At 37.1% G+C, this 25,636-nt stretch overlaps 1 protein-coding gene and 1 non-coding gene across 2 annotated transcripts; both read left to right on the top strand.

The window, feature by feature from the left end:
• Positions 1-60: 60 nt before the first annotated feature.
• C9orf72 (C9orf72-SMCR8 complex subunit) lies at positions 61-25,636 on the top strand. Its single transcript, XM_049771077.1, has 11 exons — positions 61-109; positions 6,254-6,741; positions 9,232-9,291; positions 11,470-11,565; positions 12,434-12,498; positions 14,938-15,010; positions 17,937-18,053; positions 21,529-21,764; positions 23,757-23,814; positions 24,901-25,010; positions 25,102-25,636. Exons 2-11 carry the CDS (start codon positions 6,298-6,300, stop codon positions 25,286-25,288), a joined length of 1,446 nt encoding a protein of 481 aa, XP_049627034.1. The 5' UTR covers positions 61-109; positions 6,254-6,297; the 3' UTR covers positions 25,289-25,636.
• LOC126032851 (small nucleolar RNA SNORA48) lies at positions 21,068-21,208 on the top strand. Its single transcript, XR_007504025.1, has one exon. It is a non-coding gene; the product is annotated as a small nucleolar RNA SNORA48 (small nucleolar RNA).

Here is a 25,636-nt window from a genome sequence, read left to right as displayed (position 1 = left end):
GCGGGGGTCTAGCGTTTGGGGCGGGGCTTGGGCAGCCTGTGGGCGGGGCTGGTGGTTGCGGTCCCCCGGGGCCCAAGGCTGCTGCTGGGGCGCTGGAGGTGGCGAGTGGGTGAGTGCGAATGCGCCTGGCGAGCGGCTCTTTGGGGGTCCGGGGGATTTGGGGCCACACAGTGGGGAAGTGCCGACGCCTTTCGCCGTGGCTGTGGTGTTTGCTCTTGTTCCTCTCTTTTTTCCCTGATCCACGACGCCGGGCTTCGGGGTTTCCACGCCAGCGCCGCGGTGCATCTGGGCCCCGGGCTTCGCCTCAGCGGGGGCCGCAGAGACACCGGGATCGGGGTTCCAGACTCTTCCCAAAGCCTGAGGGAGGACCCCCGCATCCTCTCTGAGTCTCTAGCTCTTGGGAAAGGAGCTTCGGGCACCCGGAGGCCTCCTCTCCCGCAGGGCCGACCTGAGGAGGGCAGACGGCGCGTGCTGCTCCTCCTGCCACTGTGGGGCTCTAGCTGGAGACGAATCCTCTGGGTCGAATGGGAGGTCTGGACCGACTGCACAAGTCTATAGTTTTTGGGGTCGAAGTTTTTAAAGGTTCCTGATGGTCTTTACAAAAATTTGGAGGCAGCAAATCTAGACTGGTCTGTGACCTATCTCAGTCTCTAGCTTCACAGCCCAGAGGACACACACACACACACACACACACACACACACACACACACACACACACACACACACGAAAGTGATCTCTGGCATCACTTATGTGGTAGCAGCAGTTTGCACAAAGATAGATGTGTGTGCACTGGCTATTCTTCTGCTGTGTCTACACGGTCTCTGGCTGGGCTCCAGGAGAGACCCCAGGAGTCTGTATTCAGAAGATAGAATGAGGTGGAACACTAAGCTAAGAGAGATCGACCCATTTCCAATGGAGATTGGCAGGTTTTCCAGAGCAAAACTTTTGTGGGAAAGTGGGTAAATTTTGCTTCAAAATTTTTCCATCCCTTACATACCTACATACATTAGACAGCGAGAGGCCACAGTACTCCTGACATGACTTTTCATTTATACCACTGTGATGGGAGCATTATTCCAACATAAACTGACCATCATTACAGCACCAATATAATATATGGAATGTTTCGAATATGGAGTTCGAAAACATGAAGTATGATGATCTTAGTAATGTGACACTGCAACCTTTGGCAGCAGCTGGATCAAACTCTTCCTCTTTAGGAATGCCCTGAATTTATTTAAAATAAAACAAAAACCCAGAGGAGGCTGGAGAGATAGTACAGTGGGTAGGGCTATAGCATTGCACACCTGCCAACCCAGGTTCAATCTCCTGCCTCCCTATGATTGGTTCCCAAAGCACCTGCAGAGCAAGAAATAAGACTTGAGCATTGCTTGGTGTGGCCCCAAAACTGATTTAAATAAATAACACACACACACACACACACACACACACACACACACGGGCAGCTTCATAATAACTGATCTTTATACTAGTGAAACAAAATAAGAGAAGTTACAGCGCACATTATAGATTATGCACTAAACCACTACTAGCCGTCTCGGGAAAACAGTTCTATTAGGGACTAAAATGTTTTCTTTTCCACATATAAAAACTGGATCCGTAGCTGACCTAATTTTTTCAGATAACTTTTTTTTTAAGTGAAGACCCATCTTTCATACCTGCCCTTGGCATCAATGTTAATTAATGATTTTATCTTTAAGGCTAACCTATGAGAAACTTGGGTCTCTAAGACATTACCTGGTTGATAGTCAACATGAACTTCATCCCTGAATCTTGCCAGGTGACAGTTTAAAAAATATTGCAAACAATCTGAGCAGCTTCCTTTCGGGAAGGAGGATGGGTCTCAGATCCAACTTCTCTTGCATAGCAGGAAAATAAATAGAATTCATGATTTTAAAAAAATGTAGAAGACTTATAATGGTAGAATATTAATTTAAAATAACCGCATCAGGCAACTTTAATAAGAAATAATAATGGGGCCGGAGAGATAGCATGGAGGTAAAGCGTTTGCCTTGCATGCGGAAGGATGATGGTTCAAATCCCGGCATCCCATATGGTCCCCCGAGCCGGCAAGGAGCGATTTCTGAGCGTAGATCCAGGAATAACTCCTGAGCACTGCTGGGTGTGACCCAAAAAACCACCCCCCAAAAAATTAATATTTAGATATTGGACCTAAATATTGAGTTATTTTCATAGTTTGTTATTATTAATCTTGTTCTTTGTTTATCTGAGTGGCAAAATGCTGTTACCTAAATTTGGTATTTTTGTTTTGATTTGTGTTTGGGTGCTCAGGGTTTACCCCTGGATCTTTGCTTAGGGATCACTCCTGACAGAGCTCAGAAGATCATATGAGGTGCTGGGGATTGGACCTGAGTGAGGTGCATGCAAAGGATATGCCTTATTCCATGTACTATCTCTCCAGCTCCATTGTTTGTATCCAATTTGGACCCTGCCTTCCTTCAGAACTCTTGTGGCTAATGTTAATAACCCACTGGGATAGCCAGCATTACACATAAATAAGATGTATAGATAAAAGAAAGATGATTGATTTTAAAGTCATTTTTTTCAGCCACAGTTCTGTATATGGATTTTTCTCACCAAGTATAATGACTTGGTAGTAAAATCCTAAAACAACTCTTATAATTTTCTATGACAACTCATTCCTTTATTTTCTTTCTAATGTTACTAGCACTAAGATTCACTGTAATAAATAGTTTGTAATAGTTTGATTTTTGTAGTCAGATAAAAGTTTTTCTATAATCCAAGCAAATTTTGCTCTAGAACTCAATTCAGTTTTAGGACATGCAATATAATGATGAAATTATTGTTTAAGTACAGTTTACTTTTATAATTACTCTTATCCAGAAGGAAAGGACAAAGGAAAATATGTTGCAGTAAATTTTTATGACTATGTTTTTTCTTACTGCATCTGCTTGGTGTCCAGTTTGCTATTGTTAATGATGTCAGTGGCTTCATTACAGTTTCAGTTTGTTACATGTGTTTATTTTATATTTGTAAACTGGCTATTGAAATTGTATCCAAAACACAGTTATTTTAAACCAGGTATATAGTTATGATCAGTATAATCCCTTAAGACTATTACATTATATAACATCTTAAAAAGCAAATATGAACTTGTTATTTAAATGAATAAGAATTAATTTGTGAAATAAAAACGACAGACTTAAGAATTCTATGTTTAGGAGTCAGATATATATATCTAAATATAAGATGCTTGCCTTGCACACGGTAGATCCAGGTTCAATCCCTAGAACCACAGATAGGCTCCTGAGCACAAATGATCCCTGAAGGCAGAACCAAGCCTGAACAAAAACACAAACAAGTACTGTATTTGCCGGCGTATAAGACGACCCCCTAATTTTGCAGTTAAAACATAGGTTTAGACCTATATTCGCTGTATCAGACAGAACGTTCCTGTGCTGCAACTGTATGTACCACAGAGAGCCAATCACAACAAGAAAAGGTTCAAAGGTCATACTGTCATAGACTTCTTCTCTGACTCTGGCCAATCTGAGCAGGCTTTCTCTGGTCCAGAACATTGTCTAATTTGCATGCATAAAAAGCCTGCTTGGATTGGCTGAGTTAGAGAGGCGGTCTGAATAGCCTTGCAGTGATTGGTGTAGGATCGAGTTGGAAAATTCGTTTTGTGGCAATATTCAGACAATTTTTGTATGGCATATTGAAACATTTTTCAGGATATACTCAGCGTATAAGACGACACCTGATTTTCAGTTGACTTTTTGTTTCAAAAGTCGTCTTATATGCCGGAAAATACAGTAAGACCTTTGTGTTAAGATGGGAAGATGGGGTGATGGCGCAGTGGTTAGGGGACTTGCCTAGATTATTTGTACCTGATCCCATTCTATTCCAGAACCATATGATCCCTCAAACAGCCCTAACTGGCCTCAGGGTCTCCAGAGTCATAAGAATGACTCAGGTTTCCCTGACAACTCAGTAGCATCCTATCTCTGTGGTTTTTCACTGGACCACCAAGCAGAGAGTAAAGAATCATAGAATAGGGTGGGGCTCCAGGACCTCCTGAGACTTCTATCATCATGCCATCCCACCCCAACCCCTGTCAAGAAGAAAAAAAAATGCTTCTGCTAAATGATTTCTGCATATATTTACTATAATTGTTTTTTTTTAAACTGTGAATCCCTATTCTTGACATCTGGTGATACAAGTAGTCATATAATACACTAAAAATAGAAGTCACTGTTTTTCAGCAGTCTCTGAATTCTTTTGACAAGATTTAGTTAAAATTCCTTATTTCAATAGAAGAATTTACTTTGGCATGAATTTAGTCATAGATCAAAAGTTTCCAAAATATCATACCAGCAGAGATAGGAATATTATAGTTTACTTACTAATTACTACTTGACCATTAGGAGGAATAGAGCCCACAATTTTATTTTTTTTATTATTTTTATTTTTCACAGCATTATTTATGGTACATAGTGACAACGAGTAAGGGGCACTCCCACCCCCAGTACTGTCCTCCCTCCACCCCCGTTTCCAGCATGCATCTACTGGTCTCCACTTTATAGCTTGTTGTAGATTGTCTATTCTGTTGTCGTTTGCGATAAAAAGGATAAGAAGAAAAAAGAAAGAAAAAAAGAGAAAAAAAATTGGCCGTAACTACCAAAAAAAGAAAGAGAAAAAGAAGGGAAAAAATGCACCCGATTAATGAGAAAAGAAAAAAAAATCACCAAATAATAATCACAGGAGTGAAAAGGGAAAAGTGGAGGAAAGAAGGAAAATAAAGTCAAAAACTAAAAAGTAAAAACAAAACAAGAAAAAGAAGGGGTGCTGCAGTGGTAGGGTTTAGCGTTCCCTCCACTTTTTTTTTTTTTTTTTGTATAGGTACAGTAAGCATTGGGGGAGAATGGGAATTCCCGTGGCCTAGGAGATTCAGGGCTTCTCCATCCTTGCAGCATATCATCATGGGATCAACCCCTAGCTCCATAGGTGTTTATTACCTCATCCCAAGGGCTTTGAATGTGGTGCCAGGAAACTTTCCTCTCAGTTGTGGGTGAGACAATGAGGCCACTGTATCCAGCGTTCTTGGCATTTGTACAGGTCCTAGGACAGGGTCTAGGTTAGAGTCTTTACGGTTCTAAAGGTTCTGTTCCACCATTGTTGTGTACAGTCTTCTGTATCAGATGCTCCCTGTTTTCATTCAGTCCCCAAGCCGAAGTGTGGGATATTAGGGATCTAAGGGTTCTGCTCAGTCTCTGTTGTCCAAGTTGGAGAGCCCACAATTTTAAACCTACTTAAGTGACATTGCTGAATTTTTTCATATACAATCTTTCAATTCAATTTCTCAGTTCTCACATTAGTCAAATGATTTATTTTATGCTAATATTGTATATAGTATACATCTTTAGAGTGATATATTTAAGTTTTTTAAAAGACCTGGATTCTGGTTCTGTGACCTTGCGCAGTTTCCTTCTCTATCTTCTCAATAGATTAATATATTAATAGGTTTTATATTTTATATTTGGCATGTTCTATATAATTGAAGCTTTTTTTCCTTTTATCCTTCTAATATAAATCTCTCTGGTGGAAAAGTGCTCTACCACTTTCTTAAGCAGCATATTAAATGTATTTATTCTTGCTTATTTCGCTGTCATTGGAAACACTTGTATTGGGCTATAGACCTTATTCAGAGAATTCATTAAGTGTAAAGGGCCAGAGAGATGAGAAGATAGTAAAGCAGGTTCCATAATAATAATATATTTTAAAATATTTTAATTATCTGACTTGCTCTTTTGAATAAATGAATTATGGCTATGACCCAGAAACAAACAAAAAAAAAGAATAACAGCTGATTACTCGTTTTTATTATGGCTCAAGGATATTGTTTTTTTTTTTTTGGTCATCTTTTGAATAACCTCTGATACCAAAACCCCTTTTGAATGAGGGGTCAAGCAGGGGCCATTCCCGTGGCATTTGGCCAACCAAGGCAGAGATGTTCCATTTCTTATGAAAGCATCAGAATGCAGTGATGCTTAAGCCACCCTGTAGCTCTCAAGGGCCTCCTAGGCTAGCCACAGTAGTCCTTCAAGGGTGCCATATGGTGCTGGGTATCTACTCCTTATGCTTTCTCCCTGACTGCTTATTTGAATTGTTGTTCAATGACTTCAGACATGTTGCATATACTTGTAATGCAGTGCTTAATGTAATCATTTGATCTTCCCTATCATTTAGAAACACACGAAACACTCAGATAATGTGACAGTTTGGCTGCAGTGATGTCGACTCTCTGTCCACCACCATCACCAGCTGTGGCCAAGACAGAGATTGCATTAAGTGGTGAATCGCCTTTATTAGCAGCCACCTTTGCTTACTGGGACAATATTCTTGGCCCTAGAGTAAGACACATTTGGGCTCCAAAGACTAAACAAGTACTTCTCAGCGATGGAGAAATAACTTTTCTGGCCAATCATACCCTCAATGGAGAAATCCTTCGAAATGCAGAGAGTGGAGCTATAGATGTAAAGTTTTTTGTTTTGTCCGAAAAAGGAGTAATTATTGTTTCATTAATCTTTGATGGAAACTGGAATGGGGATAGGAGTACATATGGACTATCAATTATACTTCCACAGACAGAACTGAGCTTCTATCTCCCACTTCACAGAGTATGTGTTGACAGGTTAACACATATTATTCGGAAAGGAAGGATATGGATGCATAAGGTAAGTGACTTTCGAGCTTATTACTCATGCTAACTAAGCCATTGAAGTTTATTTAATACATCTAATTTTTAGAATCATATTCAGAATAGTTGACAGCCCTATTAGATTTAGATCATTGTTTTATGCATACCCTGTTAATGATTTTATGTGTTCCTTAGAGAATAATTTACTATATTAAATTGTAGAATCTGAATTTTTCTTGGAAACTTCTGATTCTACTCTGAACATATTTTTTGGCTTTATACACTTATTTTTAACAACTAATTATAGATAAAAAGCAATTCAAAACAATGGTTTCATGAATAATAGCTCTAATTGACCTTTAGCCCCTTTAACTTCTTTGTCAAGTTCCCATATTTGTGGAGAAAGAAAAAGGAGGCTGATTCATGTTGCAAGCTAGCTGAGTCGGGCAGCACTGAGGAGGGCTTCAGGGTTATTCAATAGGAGGATGGGAGCAAGGAGTTGGCAAAGAGTGGGTACTCAGAAACCAAACACACTCAAGAGTAGTTGGAGCTGAGTCTGATTTATTGGGAGTTCTGCTTCATATTTAAGCAAAAAGTTATCAATAGTAGGAAGTTGGGTAGATCAGGTATAACATGTTTTTTGCTACAGAATAAACATTTCATGCAGCATAATCTTTAGACAATCATCTAAACGTTATATGTGTATTGTAAATTCTTTGTAATCAGTTTCATTTACCATAAACAGACATCAAAAAAGTATTTATTATTTCCTTTTGGAAATGATTCTAGGTGGTCAACAGAAATCAGAATAATAATTATTCTTCCCTCTTGAATATGATTCTTGCTAGTCAACTATTAATCGACAAAGTGCAGCCCCATTGTCCATTTAATATTATACCAGAGCTATTGTGGAAAAAAGGGCAGATGTAATTAAAAGACTAAACACACCTGCAGCCTACACAATACTAAATAACTGAATAAAAAATATTATTATTGATTCTACCAGCTTGGAAAAATATTATTGTAGATTCTACCTACTTGAGAAAAATATTATTGTAGATTATTCTGTCAGCCTAGAGTAAGTAAGGTATGTTCCAGCAATTCTTGTTTTAATGCAAGGAGCAAAGGCACAGTTTGTCTTTTTTATTTTTTTATTTTATATATATATGTACTTGGCATTGTTAATTCTCATCATACATAAATGTCTAGTAAGTTCATGGTTGCTATCCTACCAAATGCTAACCCAAGGCACAATTGGCCTTTTCTCAGCAGTCTCTACCAGGACCGCATCCCCTTTTTCAGGGGAAAGGCTGTCTTCACCACAGTAGTCCTTTGGAATTCAGCCATCATGCCTGTAGGCCGGGGTCTATAGCAAAATTAGACCTTTTAATTTTGACAATTGAACTAGAAGGAATTATTGGTAATCCTAAATCTGATAGTTTACTATATCTGAAGAACAAATTTAATTCTCTTCTTTACTTTGTCATTCAATACTCTCATGGAAATTGAAAGATTATTTTATCAGACTTTTACCAGATTATTAGGGTAAAAGTATCTTTTGTTTTGTTTTGGGGCCATACTTGGTTGTGCTCAGGGGTAAGTAACTCCTACCTATCAACACTCAGGAATCATTCCTGGTAGGGGACCATATGGGGTGCCCAAGATCAAACCAGGTCAGTGTGCAAAGCAAGCTCCCTATCTGATGTACTATCTCTTCAGTCCCAAGGAAAAATATATCTTTATAAGAAAGCATTTTTCCCTTCCTGTTGTTGTACACTATGGTGGTGCTTACACACACTTTGTTGTAGTACACTGTAGATCAAACTTGTTAAGGCTCCAGCAATCGAATCAGTAGTGCCAGCAATTAGTGATCCCATTTAGTGGCATGGGGTGGAACCAGGAATCAAATCCTTTGCTCCTTCGTAAAAGTAGACACTGTACCACTGAGCCACATCCTTGGGCCAAGAATATTTTTCTGAGGGCTGGAGAAATAGTACAGCAGTCAGGCACTGGCCTTGCACACCCTAAATTCAATCTGAAGTACTCTGCATGATCCCTCGAGCCAACGATGTGTGGTCACTGAGCACAGATCCAAGAGTAAGCCCTAACCATAGCCAAATGTAGTGCCAAAACAAAACAAAGAATATTTTTCTCTATTTTTGTAGTTGTGCCTCTTCACAAGGTTATGAAAATTATTGAAAATTTCGCAGTTCCATATTCCCCAGAGTCAACTTGATCTTATTTAATTTGAAAGGCATATTATTTGTTTCTTTGTGAAATTATACATGTTACTGTAGTTTTAAAACATGTTTTAATACAAAAAAATATGTTACTTGGATTTATTTCTGAGAGCATGGGTTTGTTTGATATTCCTAATGTAGAAAGCATTTTTTCCATGACAAGCAGCACAGATTAGACTAAATTACTCCAAACATGTCTACCATTTAATTATATTTTGAAAAACATATATAGTTTTATTAGTAAATAATAAAATGGATATTTTTAAGTTTAATAAATATTCTCTTAGGAGAGGCAAGAGAATGTCCAGAAGATTATTTTAGAAGGCACAGAGAGAATGGAGGATCAGGTAAGCTGCAAATCATACACCATCAAATACTAGGCTAATGACATATGTATGTGTAAAGACAAAGAGAAACACTTTTTAAAGGCGTTAAAGACAAAATAGTTTGAGATACTCTAATTTTTGTGTTCTATATTGACCTTTTAATATTAAAATTAATAATTTTAAAGTTAGATTTTGGAGATGTAAAGGCTGAGTACAATGGGTAGAGTGCTTGCCTTACAGGAGGCCAAATCTGATTCAACCCCAGCATCCTATACTTTCCCCTGAGCCCACCTGTTTGCCGAACTAGGCCTAAACCCTGGTCACAGCCAGGTGTGCTCCCCACTAAAATATAATTTTTAAAAAAAATTGATTTTTGAGATGTAATAGAAATTAGTATTGGCCCAAATAACTAAAGGAAGCTTGTCTGTAATAAAAATTATAATTTTGTAGGGGCTCCCGCCTTTTTCATAGAACCTTGGGACATGGATTACTTTGTTTTACCACATATTTCTGCATTTTTCTATAAAAGTAAGAAGATAGGAAAAAAGAAATTTTGGAGTTCAGGAGCCATGTGATCTCAGGTGCATTCGTGGAAGAAAAATAGGATAGAACTAAATGTCCAAGCCAAAGTCAATGATAATTTAATCAAGAGACATAAACTTTAACAATCTAAATGTAAATGGGCCTGTTATACTGGCAGGCCAGGGGGCAAAGAATGGTCATTTGGATGCACTCTGGGTTCTTTGGTGGAGAGAGATTAACACTGGTTGTTGGAATGGCCCTGACTCATGTATATCTGAAGTTCAACAATGAAGGACTTTGTAGATCACTATGGTTTCAATAAAGTAAAATTTTAAAAAGAATTATAATTTTGGTTAACATTAGAGTAGATCATATCTTACTATGAATGTGGAGATTGAATATTGATTCAAGCTTTTCCTTTGATTATTTCAAAGATTTTTATGCTTAATTAATCTTTTCTTCTTGTTTGTTTAAGGGCCACACCTGATAGAGCTTATGGCATAATCTCAGTTCAATTCTAATGGGTTCCTCCTGATAATACCCAGGGGACAGTGAAGTACCAAGGATCAAACCCGGGCCTCCTACATAGGTTTAGCCCATTAACTAACTATCTTAACACACCGTATCTCGTTTTTAAATGTAAAATGTGTCAGTGTTCTTTTATTAAGCAGGAATTTGGGGTGTTGTTCCTTTCCTTTTTTTAAATTTTTTAAAATAATTTGAAGGATTTTGGTCTTTTTCCAAAGAAATGAGAAGTTAAAGCAGATTCTTCAAAACTGGCACAGGCTTTAATTTTATTTTAATTTTTTGTTTGTTTGTTTTAGGCTGTCTGCTCAGAAATAGCTCCTGGCAGGCATGGGAGACCATATAGGACACCCGGATTTGAACCAACCACCTTTGTTCCTGGATTGGCTGCTTGCAAGGCAAACACACCGCTGTGCTATCTCTTCAGGCCCACAGGCTTTAATTTTAATAGTTCTTAGGCTATCCAATATATTGTGGCTCTCCTTCAGTCAGAACTGTTATTTTATCAGGAAAGAGATCTCATTAACAAGAGCCTTATATTTCCAATTAAAAATGGCAGGGGCCAGAGCTATAGCACAGCAGGTAGAGTGTTTGCCTTGCATGTGGCCAACCCCGGTCCGGTCCCCCAGCATCCCATCTGGTCCCTCAAGTCAGCCAGGAGTAATTTCTGAGCTCAAAGTAACCCCTGAGCACTGCCAGATATTGTCCAAAAACAAAACAAACAAAAAAATGAATCATTGTATCTCAGCTGACTAAAGAAAATCATGGATGAATAAAAATGAACTTTTAAGTAACTTGAAAATCCAGGCTGGATCAGTAGTACAGCAGACAGAGCATTTGTCTTGGACACAGCAAATCCAGGTTTAATTTCCAGTGTCTCTTATGGTTCCTCAAACACCCTAAGATTAATTCCTGAATGCAGAGCCATGAGTAACCCCTGAACCTCACCGGTGTGACCCAAAAAAAACAAAAATTAAATCTTTCATAAATGTTTTGGAGTCATAAACTTGAACTGTGTTTGAATAAATTCTCAAATATTTTATTCAAAGATTGTTTTCCTTTGTTTTCAGTTTTTAATTCTTTATTGAGTGTTCTATTCTGTATTGTGTAGATTTTCTTCACCTCATTTTATTTCATTTTTCTTGTGTATAGGGTCAGAGTATTATTCCAATGCTTACTGGAGAAGTAATTCCTGTAATGGAATTGCTTTCATCTATGAAATCACATAGTGTTCCTGAAGAAATAGATGTAAGTTCTTCTTGAATTGTAACAATGGTACCCTTTAGTTCTCTTGAGTTTTAAAACTATTATGTATATTTATTAATATTCCCATATCACTGTTATACCTTTTTTTATCACATTGCTAGTTATATAAATTACTAAATACTCTCCAAAAACACATTTAAAATTCTGAATTTTATGATATTTTATGATACATTTTATGATAAAATTCTGAATTTTTTGATTTGTGATGGTTGCAATTTAATTTATTATTAAAGAGAGAACCTAAAGACTTATAGAAGCAAGCAGAACTTAAATCTTTGTTTTTTATAACAAGACAGCTTACAAATCAATGGCTCTTAATGGAAGTTCATTTACATTCACTAATTTACTTTCCTAAATTAATTGTTGAGGACATTTTGAATTGAATTCTGTATGTTTAGAAAACTCTATTTCTTTGTTTTTTTATTCAATTTAATTTTTTTATTTAAACACCGTGATTACAAACGTACTGAAGTTGGGTTTCAGTCACAAAAACTCTAATTTTTGCTTTCTGACTTTATCACTAAAGATGTCTCTTTTCTTTTTAAAGTTCTATTATAAGCAACTGTAAATTACAATGATTTAAATATTTAAAAAGATGTTCTGCTTTTGGCAGGTCAGGAAAGGAAATTGTTCTTGTAAAAATTGTTGTTTAACCTGATTGACCTGTTTTTTCTTTGTGTTCAACAGCTGAATACATTTTATTACAAATCTGTTGCGTGTTTATTGCATGTCACATGACCTTATATTATGATGATGTTCAGTTATATTGAACTTCGACTTAAGAAAACTTGTGTATTAAAAATATTGTTTCACCAGTGTTTTACAGCCCCCTTTTTTGGTTGCATTTCAGATCGCTGATACAGTCCTCAATGACGACGATATTGGTGATAGTTGTCATGAAGGCTTTCTTCTTAAGTAAGAAATATGTTTCTTTTTCTTAAAACTGCATAAGATTATTCTGTGCTCACTTTTGACCAGATTTGGAAGAAAAAATAGTAGCAGAATACCTACTCAGATTCTTTTAAGACGACATTCTGTCTTTGAACGATTGTTTAGCTTGATGGTAGTTTTTCATTACATTTATGCTGTAAATGTAATTTACATCTGTATATGTAAATCTATAGCTATATTGTAATTCTTTAACTAATTAAAGATACTGAGTTTTTATATTGCTCAGGAAAAAAAACTTGGTCCTTCTTTTGGTTCCAGTTTCTTGTTTCACTTCTCATTATAGCTGAAACTGCAAGGATTCTTTCAAATAATTTACATTATGTTATTTAGTCTAGAAATGAAACTTATTCATTTATACTTTTTCTTATAGTTCAGATCTTAATACTTAAAAGACTGTAGGTTTTAAAACCATACTTCCAAATATAATACTTGGTATAATCCCATTAAACTACCCAATCTTTGTGCCTGCACCCTTATAGGGCTAATAATACTGCTTATTTCATAGGTTTTACAATCATTAAATGAGGTAAATCAAAGTAAGTACTTTTTGTTGTTGTTGTTTTTGTTAGGGGAGAGTTGCTGTTGATTTGCATTTGGGGAGTGTACCTGTTAATGTTCCAAGTTTACTCCTGACTGTACTTAGGAATTATTCCTGGTGGTACTTGGGGGACCTTTGGGGCGCTGGAAATCAAGCTTCGGTCATCCTCATGCGAGACAAGCACTTTAACTGCTGTACTATCTCTCTAGCTGCAGAATAAGCCCTTTGAAAGAGTATCTGGCACATAAAAGTGCATAATATATAGAAATATATTTTCTAAACTCATCACTCTTTGTGGTGAGGTTCATGAGGTGGGCTGTAACTTCCAGCCCTCCTCTCTTTTGTCTCTGAAAATTGTTGAGAAATGTCTTTCATTTTTCTTAAAACCCATAGTTTAAAGAAATAACTACATTGCGAACTATCCTAACAATGAGAATGTATGAGGGGAATAGAAAGCCTGTCTAGAGTACAATTGGGGGCAGGGAGGGGAGGAGGGATATTTGGGACATTGGTGGTGGGAAGGTTGCACTGGTAATGGGGGGGTGTCATATGACTGAAACCCAAGCACAATCATGTTTGTAACCAAGGAGTTGAAATAAAAAATATTTTAAAAAAAAGAAAGAAATATATTTTCTACTTGTATTTCTTTCCATAAAATTGATAAGAATAGGGGCCAGAGAGGTGGCGCTAGAGGTAAGGTGTCTGCCTTGCAAGCGCTAGCCAAGTAAGGACCGCGGTTCAATCCCCTGGCATCCCATATGGTCCCCCCCAAGCCAGGGGCAATTTCTGAGCGCTTAGGCAGGAGTAACCCCTGAGCATCAAACGGGTGTGCCCCCCCCAAAAAAAAAAGATAAGAATAGTCAGTACTTTTCAAGTGCCTCTGTTGTAGTCCTTTAAACTACATAAGGGCCCTCTCTACACATATAGTATTCTTTTTACTTTAGTGTTTCTTTGCATTTGCAGATTAGCATGAAAAATTTTTAACAAACAAAACGATAAAACTCTTCTTTCATGTAAACATTTTGCAGGCTTTTTCTTTTAAACAAAATTAGTTTGGATTGGAAGGATCTTGAGGATGTAATGCCACTCAGGCTCTGTGGTCCCAGATACCTGGTACACCCTGTAGCAGTGCTCAGTGACTTCTAGAGTTGTGCTTTGCTGTGCTACAGGGACCATGTGATGCCAGGAATTGAACCTGAGTTTGTCACATGTGAAGCATATACCCTAACTATTGTACTATCTTCTAGCCCTGAAGTCTTTTTTTTTTTGGTTCTGGATAGAATCTCTGTATCAATGAACTTTATATGAACTTTGTATTGCTTGACTCAGATGTAATTAGCCCTGATTCTACTGATTACTATTCATTCGTGCCTTATTTTTAAATCCCATTTCACCTTAAATTCCATTTATCTACTTCTCACTATAAAATGTGGTTTCTTTCTTTCACTATAAAATGGTGGTATTTTAAAACTAGATATAAGAGAATTTCAAAAAATATAAAATACTGGGGCCGGCGAGGTTGCGCTAGAGGTAAGGTTCTCCTTGCAAGTGCTAGCCAAGGGAAGACCACGGTTCAATCCCCCAGCATCCCATATGGTCTCCCCAAGCCAGGGGCAATTTCTGAGCGCTTAGCCAGGAGTAACCCCTGAGTATCAAACGGGTGTGGCCCGAAAAACCAAAAAAAAAAAAATTAATTAAAAAATAAATGTATAAAATACTGTAGAATTGAAATCTGGCATTATATTTAGACCATTGGTATTTATCATGGAAAACTATTTTAATAAGTTACTAACTTTGTCGTTATTATTTTAGTTTGTGAAATTCTTTTATAGTTAATATTTAACATTTTTTTTCTCAATTTACAGTGCCATCAGCTCACACTTGCAAACCTGTGGCTGTTCTGTTGTAGTAGGTAGCAGTGCAGAGAAAGTAAATAAGGTAATTTGCCTTATAATTCACAAATAATCGTTATATTTATTTATTTCTGGTTTTTGGGTCACACCCGGTAGCGGTCAGGGGTCACTCCTGGCTCTACACTCAGAAATCTCTCCCAGCAGGCTCAGAGAACCATATGTGATGCTGGGATTCGAACCACTATCCTTCTGCATGCAAGGCAAATGCCTTACCTCCATGCTATCTCTCCGGCCCCACAATCAGTATATTTAATTCTGATAGCCTAATACAGATTGTCACAGATTATAGTTTAAAGGTTAGGTTACAGCACAGATTATCCAATAGAATAAAAATATAGGTATAATCTGACCAGATTATTGTGGCATAGTTAAGTTTGAAGTAAATTGAAGTTTTTTGACAGTTTCATTTTTTTAAATTAATAATGAGTAAAAAGAATTTTTTGAACACTCATTATCCTTTTTTATTTTTGGTCCATACCCAGTGGTGCCTGGGAGTTATTCCTGGCTCTGTTCTGAGATGTGACCTTTGGTAGTGCTTGGGGGGACACAGTGTCACTCATCACCTGCATGTAAAGCAAGTGCCTTAACACCCATACTCACTCTCTAGCCAAAGTGAAAAGAATTTTGGTTAACAAATCTGGTGTGGGGTTGAGAGATAGGAACCCCTTACTCTGGACAGCTGTGCCATTTGTGCCATCCTGCCATTTGATGCAAATCTGATTTTATCTGTCTTGAGAGGCATCAAGTTTAAGGGCTAAGTCTTGTACTACCCATCAACCACAACCATCTTGTGATTAGTGGATTTCTGGTTTAATTAGGAATAAGCTAGATTTCTGTTTTATTAGGAATAAAGTTATACCTTAGGAACAGATGGAAAGGATGTTTAGAGCATGGTATGGGGAAAGGACCTGGTGCTTCCTTGCTCTCTCCAAATACAGTTGTCCCTGTATCTCCATATTATCACCTTAACAGCTCTCTGAACTTTGGTTTTTGGTTTTGACAGTAGTTTTACTATAGGCAATGATTCAACATTCCTATACAGTTAAACTTCAGCCCTTCTTCCCTAACAGAAGGGAAGAATTGAGTAGGAGGGTGGTCCTGCAACCAGACCGCATTCTTAGCAGATGCAAAAGTTACTTTATTAGCATGATTAAGGTCACTTTTGTTCATCAAAATTCTAAAGGTTTTAGGAACTCCATTCCAGAAACAAGGTAAAAGACCAAATACAGGGCTGGAGTTTTGCACAGTGGGTAAGGTATTTGATTTGATTGTGGCTGACCCAGGTTTAATTATCCCATATAGTCTCCTGAGCCTGCCAGGAATAATTTCTGAGCTCAGAGCAAGGAGTTATCCCTGTGCACCTTCAGGTATGGCACAAAAATAAAAAAAAAGAATTTAAAAAATAAAAAGATTAAATGCATATAGTATTTGTATAATGGGAAATAAAAATTTTTTGAACACCCACTATCCTTTGTTGTTCTTTTTAAGGCTCATCTGCAGTCTCACTTTTCACAGTTTCAGTTACCTGTGGTAAACCTTGATTTGAAAATATTAAATGCAATAAGGTTTTGTTGTTTGGGGAGCTTATTTGGGATTTGTTGTTGTTGTTATTGCTTTTGTTTCAGGGTCACACCAAGCGGTGCTTAGGGGTTACTCATGCCTCTGCATTCAGGAATCACTGTTGGTAGTGCTCAGGGGAACATATGGAAGGCCAGAGATTGAACCCAGGTTGGCTGCATGGAAAGCAAGCAGTTTACCACTGTATTCTTTGGTCTTGCAATAAAGTTTAATAAACTTCAATAAAGGTAGAAAAGAGGTAGAAAGAAACAACATTCACATAAATTTTAAATTGTTGTAGTATATAGTTATAATTGTTCTAATTCTGTTATCAATCTCTAATTTTGCCTAATTTATAAATTAAACTGTTTTATTGGTACATACCTGCAGAAAAAAATAGAATATGAATGAACATAAATGCTTCAGTGCTACCCACAGTTTGAAATACTGTGGATCTTAGATTGTATTCCACTCAGATCAAAGGAAACTAGTGGGCCAGAAATATAGTACAATGGGCAAGACACTTGTCTTGCATGAGTCTAACCCAGGTTCAGTCTCTGGCATCCTGATTGGTCCCCTAAGCCTGCCAAAAGTGGGACAGGGCAAAGAGTAAGTCTTCTTGTTCAGAAATGCTTGTGTGAAAACCTCTTGCTGGATAGAAATGGTTATTAGTAATTATGTTGGGTCATTTGTTCATAAACACTTCATAATTTGAGAAAGTCTGAATCACACACCTAGATAGTTAAGAATATGTACTCATAATTTCAGACTTTAACATGCATACAATAAATTAATGGGCCTCAGAATCCCTATTTTAAGTAAATATCTATGGAATATTACAGGGTGATTGAGGAATACAGTTTCTTAGGTTTTATATATAAATCCATATATTTGTTTGTTTTGGGGCCACACCCAGTAGCCCTCAGAGGTTACTCTTGGCTTTGCACTCAGAAATTGCTCCTGGCAAATAAATAAATAGATAAATAAAAAAGAAATCACTCCTGGTAGGGTCAGGGGAACCATATGACATGCTGGGGATCAAACACAGGTCCATCCTGGGTCAGCAAGGCAAACACCCTATTGCTGTGCTATCACTATGGCCCTCTTACGTTATATTTTATAGACACAGTAATTAAGTTTTTGGTTTTTGGGAGTCAGTACCTGACTTACAGGGCTTACTCCTGCCTTTGCTCAGAGATCACTCCTGGCAGTATACAGAGGACCATATGGGATGCTGAAGATAAAACCTGGGTTTACAATGTGCAAGTTAAAAACTTTATTACTCACTGAACTGTTTTTCCAGCCCCATAATTCAATTTTTTATTCAAATTTCTTTAAAAGTAAACTCATGACCTTTTCTCTTCATATTTTAACATTAAAATCTCTTTTTACAGATAGTGAAAACACTATGCCTTTTTCTGACTCCAACAGAGAGAAAATGCTCCCGATTATGTGAAGCAGAATCATCATTTAAATATGAATCAGGACTTTTTGTACAAGGTCTCCTAAAGGTATTTCATTCATCAAAAATAAAACACTTAAAAATCGTTTTTATGGTTTATCATAAATACATTTTGAATATTACTATTTAATACAGATCTATTTTTTATTTTGTTTTTGTTTTTATTTTGGACTACACCCACAATGCTCAGGGAGGGGTTACTCCCGGAATTACACCTGATGGATCTCAGGGAACCATATGGGATGCAGGGGATGGATTCCAAGTCAAACACATGCAAGGCTAACTTCTTACTCCTGGTACATATTATACCCTATCTTTATATTTAAAGGCTGACTTATTTTCCCACACATGAGCAAAATGTTATATGCCATATAGTTTTTTGTTTTTTGGTTTTTGGGTTTTTTTTTTTTTTGGTTTTTGGGCCACACTCGGCATTGCTCAGGGATTACTCCTGGCTGTCTGCTCAGAAATAGCTCCTGGCAGGCACGGGGGACCATATGGGACACCGGGATTCAAACCAACCACCTTAGGTCCTGGATCGGCTGCTTGCAAGGCAAACACCGCTGTGCTATCTCTCTGGGCCTGCCATATAGTTTTGATGAAATGCATAGACTATCTTTCTTTGGTTTCTTGTATCTGCCTAAATGGCATCAGAATTATTTGTTTGTTTATTGGATTTGGATCCACACCCAAACCCAGCTGTACTCAGGATTTACTCCAGGTTCTGTGGTCCCTGGTTCTGTGTTCTAGGGATCACTTCTGGCTAGACTCGGGACCATATCAGATGCCAGAGATTGAAACTGGGTTGACCACCTACTAGAGTACTATTGATCTGGCTTCAGGATCTTTTTTTAAACACATACATCTAAATGGAAACACTTAGGTTTTAACCAAACAAATTTGAATTTCTATTTTATCATTTTATGTGAACATGCTATATTCATATATTACAAAAAAAAAAAAAAAGGCTTAAGACTACGCCTTCCAATCCAAGCAAATGCTCACTTTCTACCTGACTGACTTTCCTCTTCAGCACACTATGAAATGGACCCCAAGTGCTCCTTTAGCACTGGATGCACCTGTACATGTGAGCCTACAAATGTAAAAACTACAAATGTGCCTCCTCCTCCAAAAAAAAAAGGTGCTACTACTCTTGCTGCCCTCTGGACTATGCCAAGTGTGCCCAGGCTTGTATCTCCAAATGGGCATCAATTTAGCTGCATGCCTAAATTTGGGGAGACAGTTTATATATAAATAAGAGCAACATACAGGTAACTTTCTGTTACTGTGAAACATTGGTCTATTGGCTCTCATCTTTGTACTGTGAAATAAGAAAGTAAAAGTTGTTGGCTTTAAAAAAGAAAAGCAACAAGAACAACAAAAACGTTTAAGCTGTTTGCATGCTGCAGGTAAAGTCCTTTTTAATCCCCAGCATTGTCTGGTCCTCCAAGAACTACCTGGAGAATATCCCAAACTGATCCCTGAGTATCCCCTGAACACTGCTTATATAGTCCCAAAACAAGAAAAGAAGGGTATCTAATTTGAGATATTTATATATATAATATATAAGTATATATTATATAAATCATTTATATATGATATAAATATATTTATAATATAGAATATATATTAGAAAAATAGTTCATCATTTTCTTTTTAAGTCTTTCAGAGATCAATAGTGATCAGTGAAAACCAGAAATTTTCAAGAATTAGGGAGAGGACAGTTACTTTATTCAATCTATTCCTGCTGTTTAAATTGTAGTCAAAGAAGTAGGTTTCCTAATCACTATATGGCTTTTTTTTTTTTGGGTGGGGTGGGGTGGGGTGGGGGTTAGGCCACACTCAGCAACGCTCATGGATTACTTTTGGTTCTGAGCTTAGAAATTAACTCCTGGCAGGCTTAGGGGGCCATATTGGATACCGGGGATTGAACCTGGGTCAGTGCCAGGGTGGCTGCATGCAAGGCAAATGCCCTATCACTGTGCTATTGCTTCAGCCCCCTATGTGGCTTATAGAGAATACTTTCTTGAGAGTGTAGGCATAGAAAATATTTGAAGGGCCCAGAGAGATAGCACAGCGGCGTTTGCCTTGCAAGCAGCCGATCCAGGACCAAAGGTCAGGTCGGTTCGAATCCTGGTGTCCCATATGGTCCCCTGTGCCTGCCAGGAGCTATTTCTGAGCAGACAGCCAGGAGGACCCTGAGCACCGCCGGGTGTGGCCCAAAAACCAAAAAAAAAAAAAGAAAATATTTGAAATGGCAAATGAAAAATGTATTCAGCTTTTGCACTTTCAGAACTACATGATATGAGTTCATAATAGTATGTTTCAAGATGGAAGTTGAAGAAAACTCATTTCTGATTTGAATTGTGCAAAACTAGACATTAAAACTTCCTATCAAAAACACAATAAAGTACTTAATGCTCTTATTTCCTCAGCATAATTTGTTTTAATTATATATTTTATCCTTGAAAGAAAATTGCCAAATGCAAAGAGAAAAATTTGAAACTATAATTTAATGAAACAAATGTGTTAAGGAGTTTTCTATAAAATATAAATTGTATAGCCTTCCAGAAAATGCTTAGACATATACCATGAGCCTTAAATTCAAGACTTAACATACTAGACTTCTGGAAATCTATCCCACAGAAGCTAATATAAATGGAAAAAAGGCTTATTTATAAAGAATATTAACATCTTATAAGAGTGAAAAATTAAAATTAGTCTCTGTCTTCTGTTCTCTTTATATAATACGTAACTCAATATCTAATGTACATTAAGTACTTGTTACATGGCAGCAGACTACCTGACTATATCTATAAATAAGTTCTTTATTTTTTGCTTATTTTAAAATATACATTTAAATTCAAAAGGATCATATTATTAAGAGGAAACTTCCTTGTAATCTCACAGTTAAGTGCATTGGTAATATTCGGCATATATCTTTATTGTCATTATTTAATGTATGTAGTTTATTTTTCTTATCTTTTGCCCTCAAAAACATAACCTAATTCTCTTTTTATATGGTTAGGTTTTTTTTTCTGTTTTGCTATTAAAAGCAATCTTCACCTCTGGCAATGGGCAAAGAGACACCTCATTGGTTGTGTTACTCTTATATCAGTCAGGGGCAAAGCAGATGGTCCTTTGTTCATCCTAGCTTGATGCCTGGATTGGTGGCCAGAACTGTTTTATGCTTGGAGGAAAAAAAAAGGCAGTTTTAGTGAATACTTCTGTTGCTAAAATTACACCAATCAGGACTAATGTCCTGGCATTGCTCAGGAATTACTCCTGGCTCTGTGCTCAGCTTAGAAATTGCTCCTAGCAGACTTGAGTGACCATACAGACTGTTGGGGATCAAACCTGGGTTGGTCCCAGGTCAGCTGCATGCAAGGCAAAATGCCCTGCTAGAGATAGATTTTCTAAATTTTTGATTTATTACATTTTGATTTTTTTAAATCAAACCAATTGAAGAATAATTCTTCATACATTTTAACGTGTGATATTATAATGTTCTTTTATTATGACAGGACTCAACTGGAAGCTTTGTCCTACCCTTTCGGCAAGTCATGTATGCTCCCTATCCCACCACACATATAGACGTGGATGTCAACACTGTCAAACAGATGCCACCATGTCACGAACACATCTACAATCAACGCAGATACATGAGATCTGAGCTGACAGCTTTCTGGCGAGCCACTTCAGAAGAAGACATGGCTCAGGATACGATCATCTATACTGATGAAAGTTTCACTCCTGATTTGTATGTAATGCCCTTTCTTTGAATATTGCCATCAAGTAATAATCCAAAATTTGAACTTTTACAAATATAGCAAGTTTGGGTTTAAAAGAAAGGGGATATTTATTACTAGAACTATTCTTAACAACACATTTGATTTCATTTACTTTTTTTACTTTATATAGATATATATATTATATACACATTTTTGGGTTTTGGGCCACACCCAGTGGCACTAAGTGTTACTCCTGGCTCTGCACTCAGAAATCGATCCTGGCAAGCTCGGGTGACCAATTAGGATGCCAGGGATTGAACATGGGTCTGTCCCGGGTTGTCAACATGCAAGGCAAACACCCTACTGCTGTGCAATTGCTCCGCCCACTCATCCACTTTTTTTTAAATATCTATTTTCTTTTCTTTTCCTTTGCTGTTGCTGTCATGTCCAAGGTTACTTGGCAGCAGCATGCCAGGCATCACAGGATTCTTGTCAGGGATCACTGGGTAATATGGGTGGGCCAACAATCTCACAGCCTCTCACATGCAGTGAGGTTCTTTACCACTAAGCCAAGTCTCTAAGCCTTCTGTCTTTTTTTTCTTAATAGAATACAATTGTGTTTCCCTAAGATAAGTTAGATTGGAAATAAAAATATATATTAAGCCTCTGGCCCCAGTACTCAGTACAAAGTAACAGTGACCAGCCACTTGCCAGATGATAAATTTGAGGCAAGCTAGTGGCCAAGACTTTGCAGATGCTACTGTTTATGGCTTTTGGTTTGGGGCCACACAATCTATGCTCTGGACTTACTCCTGGCTCTCTGCTCAGGGCTCTAGGAACTATAATATGCTGCTGGAGAATTGAACTGAACTTATTGTGTGTAAGCAAGCTCCCTACCTGGTGTACTATTGCTCTGGCTCCTCTACTCCATTGTGTTTTGAGTATTTATTCCTTTATTTCTTTTCTTTATTAGAATTTGTTTGTACCTATAATAACTTAAGTAAATTTAATTTTATATAAATTTTTAAATTTTACGTTTAGATCCATTTATTCCTGGTAGAATTGCTGAGAATCAAACCCAAAACCTCAGATATGTGAGGCATATGCTCTGCCTTAATTTTTTTTTTTTACTGTAAAGGTTAATTTTTTTAATTGACCTTTTTATTTTGTTGTAATGGTATATATTAGCTTTTGTTGATTTGGGGTAATAACTAACTATACTTAGAGTGGATTCCTGGCTCTGCAACAGGAATCGATCCTAGTGGGCTCTGGGGACCATAAAAGGTACTAGAAATTGAACCCAGGTCAACCACATGCTGGGCAAGCACCTTCCCCACTTGTACTATCCCTCTGGCCTTCATGGGTTTTTTGTTGAAATGGCAAGAATTGTTGACTATATTTGTTAATTGCTTTATGTGCTCAATGTTAAGCAATCGATTGATTAGATACATAGATAACCTTCCTAGGATTACTATAGAAAAAAATCATTACAGGGACCAGAGTGATATATAACAGATATGGTGTTTGCCTTACACAGAGCCAACCTGATCCACAGCACATCCCATAAGGTTTCCCCAAACCCAGCAGGACCTGAGCACCACTGGGTGTGCCTCCCCTGCCCTCCAAATAAAGAAAAGAAAAATCAATAACATACAGATATAGCCTTAAGTGAAAATATATCTAAAAGTATACATATATATCTAATTCTTATCAAAGCATTTATATATGATAGCCCATTTCAAAGTATTTGATTTGTGGGGTTGGAACCATTGTGTAGCAGATATGGTGTTTACCTTGCATTGTGATCAACCTAGACTCAATTCCCAGCGTCTTATGTGGTCATTCAAGCACTGCCAGGAATAATTCCTAAGTGTAGTCAGGAGTCTCCTCAAACATCACTGGGTTTGGCCCCCAAACCAAAAACCTTTCAAAATATATCTGATTTACGATTGATATGAACTGATAGTAGAAAGTAACATATAGTCATTTTAACATTTGGATTATCTCCTTTTCTTGCACAGGAATATTTTTCAAGATGTTTTACACAGAGACACTCTAGTAAAATCCTTCCTGGATCAGGTAAATGTTAAGCCTGAGATTGTAAGAGTAAATCAACATGATTTATTCTCTTTTCTAATATATCCTTCCACATGAATAATATACAAGCACACACACATTAGTGTAGAATCTGGCCTTTCTTTTTAATTCTAAGCATTGACCTATAAATCAAGGGAGGTTTTTTGAAAGGGAAAATGGGTATTTACTTCAATGGAACCATACATTTTTAAAACTTAGTATTGTTATGTTTTAATGATAGTTTGTTTATTGTCTCATTTCTTTGACATAATTAAACATCTGAAGAAAATTATATGGGATTTATTTCTTAATATAACAGAATTTTGTCATGATATCATTGTGGGGATCATGCCAGGGAACATTGTCATAAATGTAGATTTGAAATGAAATCCTTATGTTAATTAAAAATTTTGGATTCAAGTCCTTGTGGTCTGTGACATGTTATAAAGTTCAAGGACAATTCATGGTCATGTAATTCCACGCTTCTCAAGTTGAAATAAAATTCTCTACCACAATGTATGCACCCTCTCCCCTCCCCCACAGCCCAAGAATAAACTATCTTAAAATAATTTAAGCAAGCCTCAACTTCTGGGTTCATCAAATATATGTGAAGATTAAAGTGTTGTCAAAAAATAAAGGCTGCACATGGAAGTAACTTACATCATGACTTTCAGTAATAAAACAAATGTGGATAAATTCTTAGGTAGACAGTATAAAATGCAAGTTCATTATTAAAAGCTAAACTAGAACTGTCATTGCTTTTAAACCCAGTACTTCCCACTATATTCTAACAGAAGGCTTCAGTAGAACTGATTGAGGAGAACTGCCATAATGTGTGTTCTCCCAACACTGATACGATAGTGATGCTAGGTACCAGAGTTATAGCTCAGTAGTCTGGCTGCATACTTTGTATGTGAGATGTGAAGATTTTGATAGCAGAGACAGAAGTAGTTTCAGAGCAACCATGGGTGCCAAAACGTGTGTGTGCGCACACACACACACACATACACACACACACACAATGATACTGATGTATAAGTAGATAGGAACAGATTATTTACTTAGGCATTTTATTTCATTTTCCTTCAGGTTTTTCATCTGAAGCCTGGTTTATCTCTCAGGAGTACTTTCCTGGCACAATTTCTTCTTGTCCTTCACAGAAAAGCCTTGACACTAATAAAATACATAGAAGATGATACGTACGTAAAACTGCTAAGTGAACAGAAAAGCTTTGTATGTCATTGATTATTGTGTGCCCTTTAAACAATTTTCTTTTCTTTTTCATTATAGGCAGAAGGGGAAAAAGCCCTTTAAATCTCTGAGGAACCTGAAGACAGACCTTGATTTAACAGCAGAGGGCGATCTTAACATAATAATGGCTCTAGCTGAGAAGATTAAACCTGGCCTACACTCATTTATCTTTGGGAGACCTTTCTATACTAGTGTACAAGAGCGAGATGTTCTTATGACTTTTTAAAGGTGTGACTTTGTTATATCTTATTGCATTGATTGCTGCTAACGTAGCTCAGTGGTATATGAGAAATACTCCCTCAGGTCATGGCCCAGAGTCCTACTCAGCAATGACAGTTTAATTTAGTTACACTACAGTTGTCACAAGAAGTCTGTAAAATGACATCATTGCAATGGGTGTATTTTTTCTTAGGTCATGCTTTTCTTGCGATACATACTTATGTTTACAATTACAATGATTGTTGTTCTCTCTTAAATATATAATAATCAAATATAAACTTGACCGTAACTGCTGTTATTTTTTTGTTGTTGTTGAAACTTATGGTTTACACATATTAAAGTAAAGTCTGAATTA

This window comes from Suncus etruscus, chromosome 1, assembly GCF_024139225.1.
Source record: "Suncus etruscus isolate mSunEtr1 chromosome 1, mSunEtr1.pri.cur, whole genome shotgun sequence".
Taxonomy (NCBI): Eukaryota; Metazoa; Chordata; class Mammalia; order Eulipotyphla; family Soricidae; genus Suncus; species Suncus etruscus.
The sequence above is the reverse complement of the archived record's forward strand: the minus strand, read 5'-3'. Positions and strand labels throughout refer to the sequence as shown.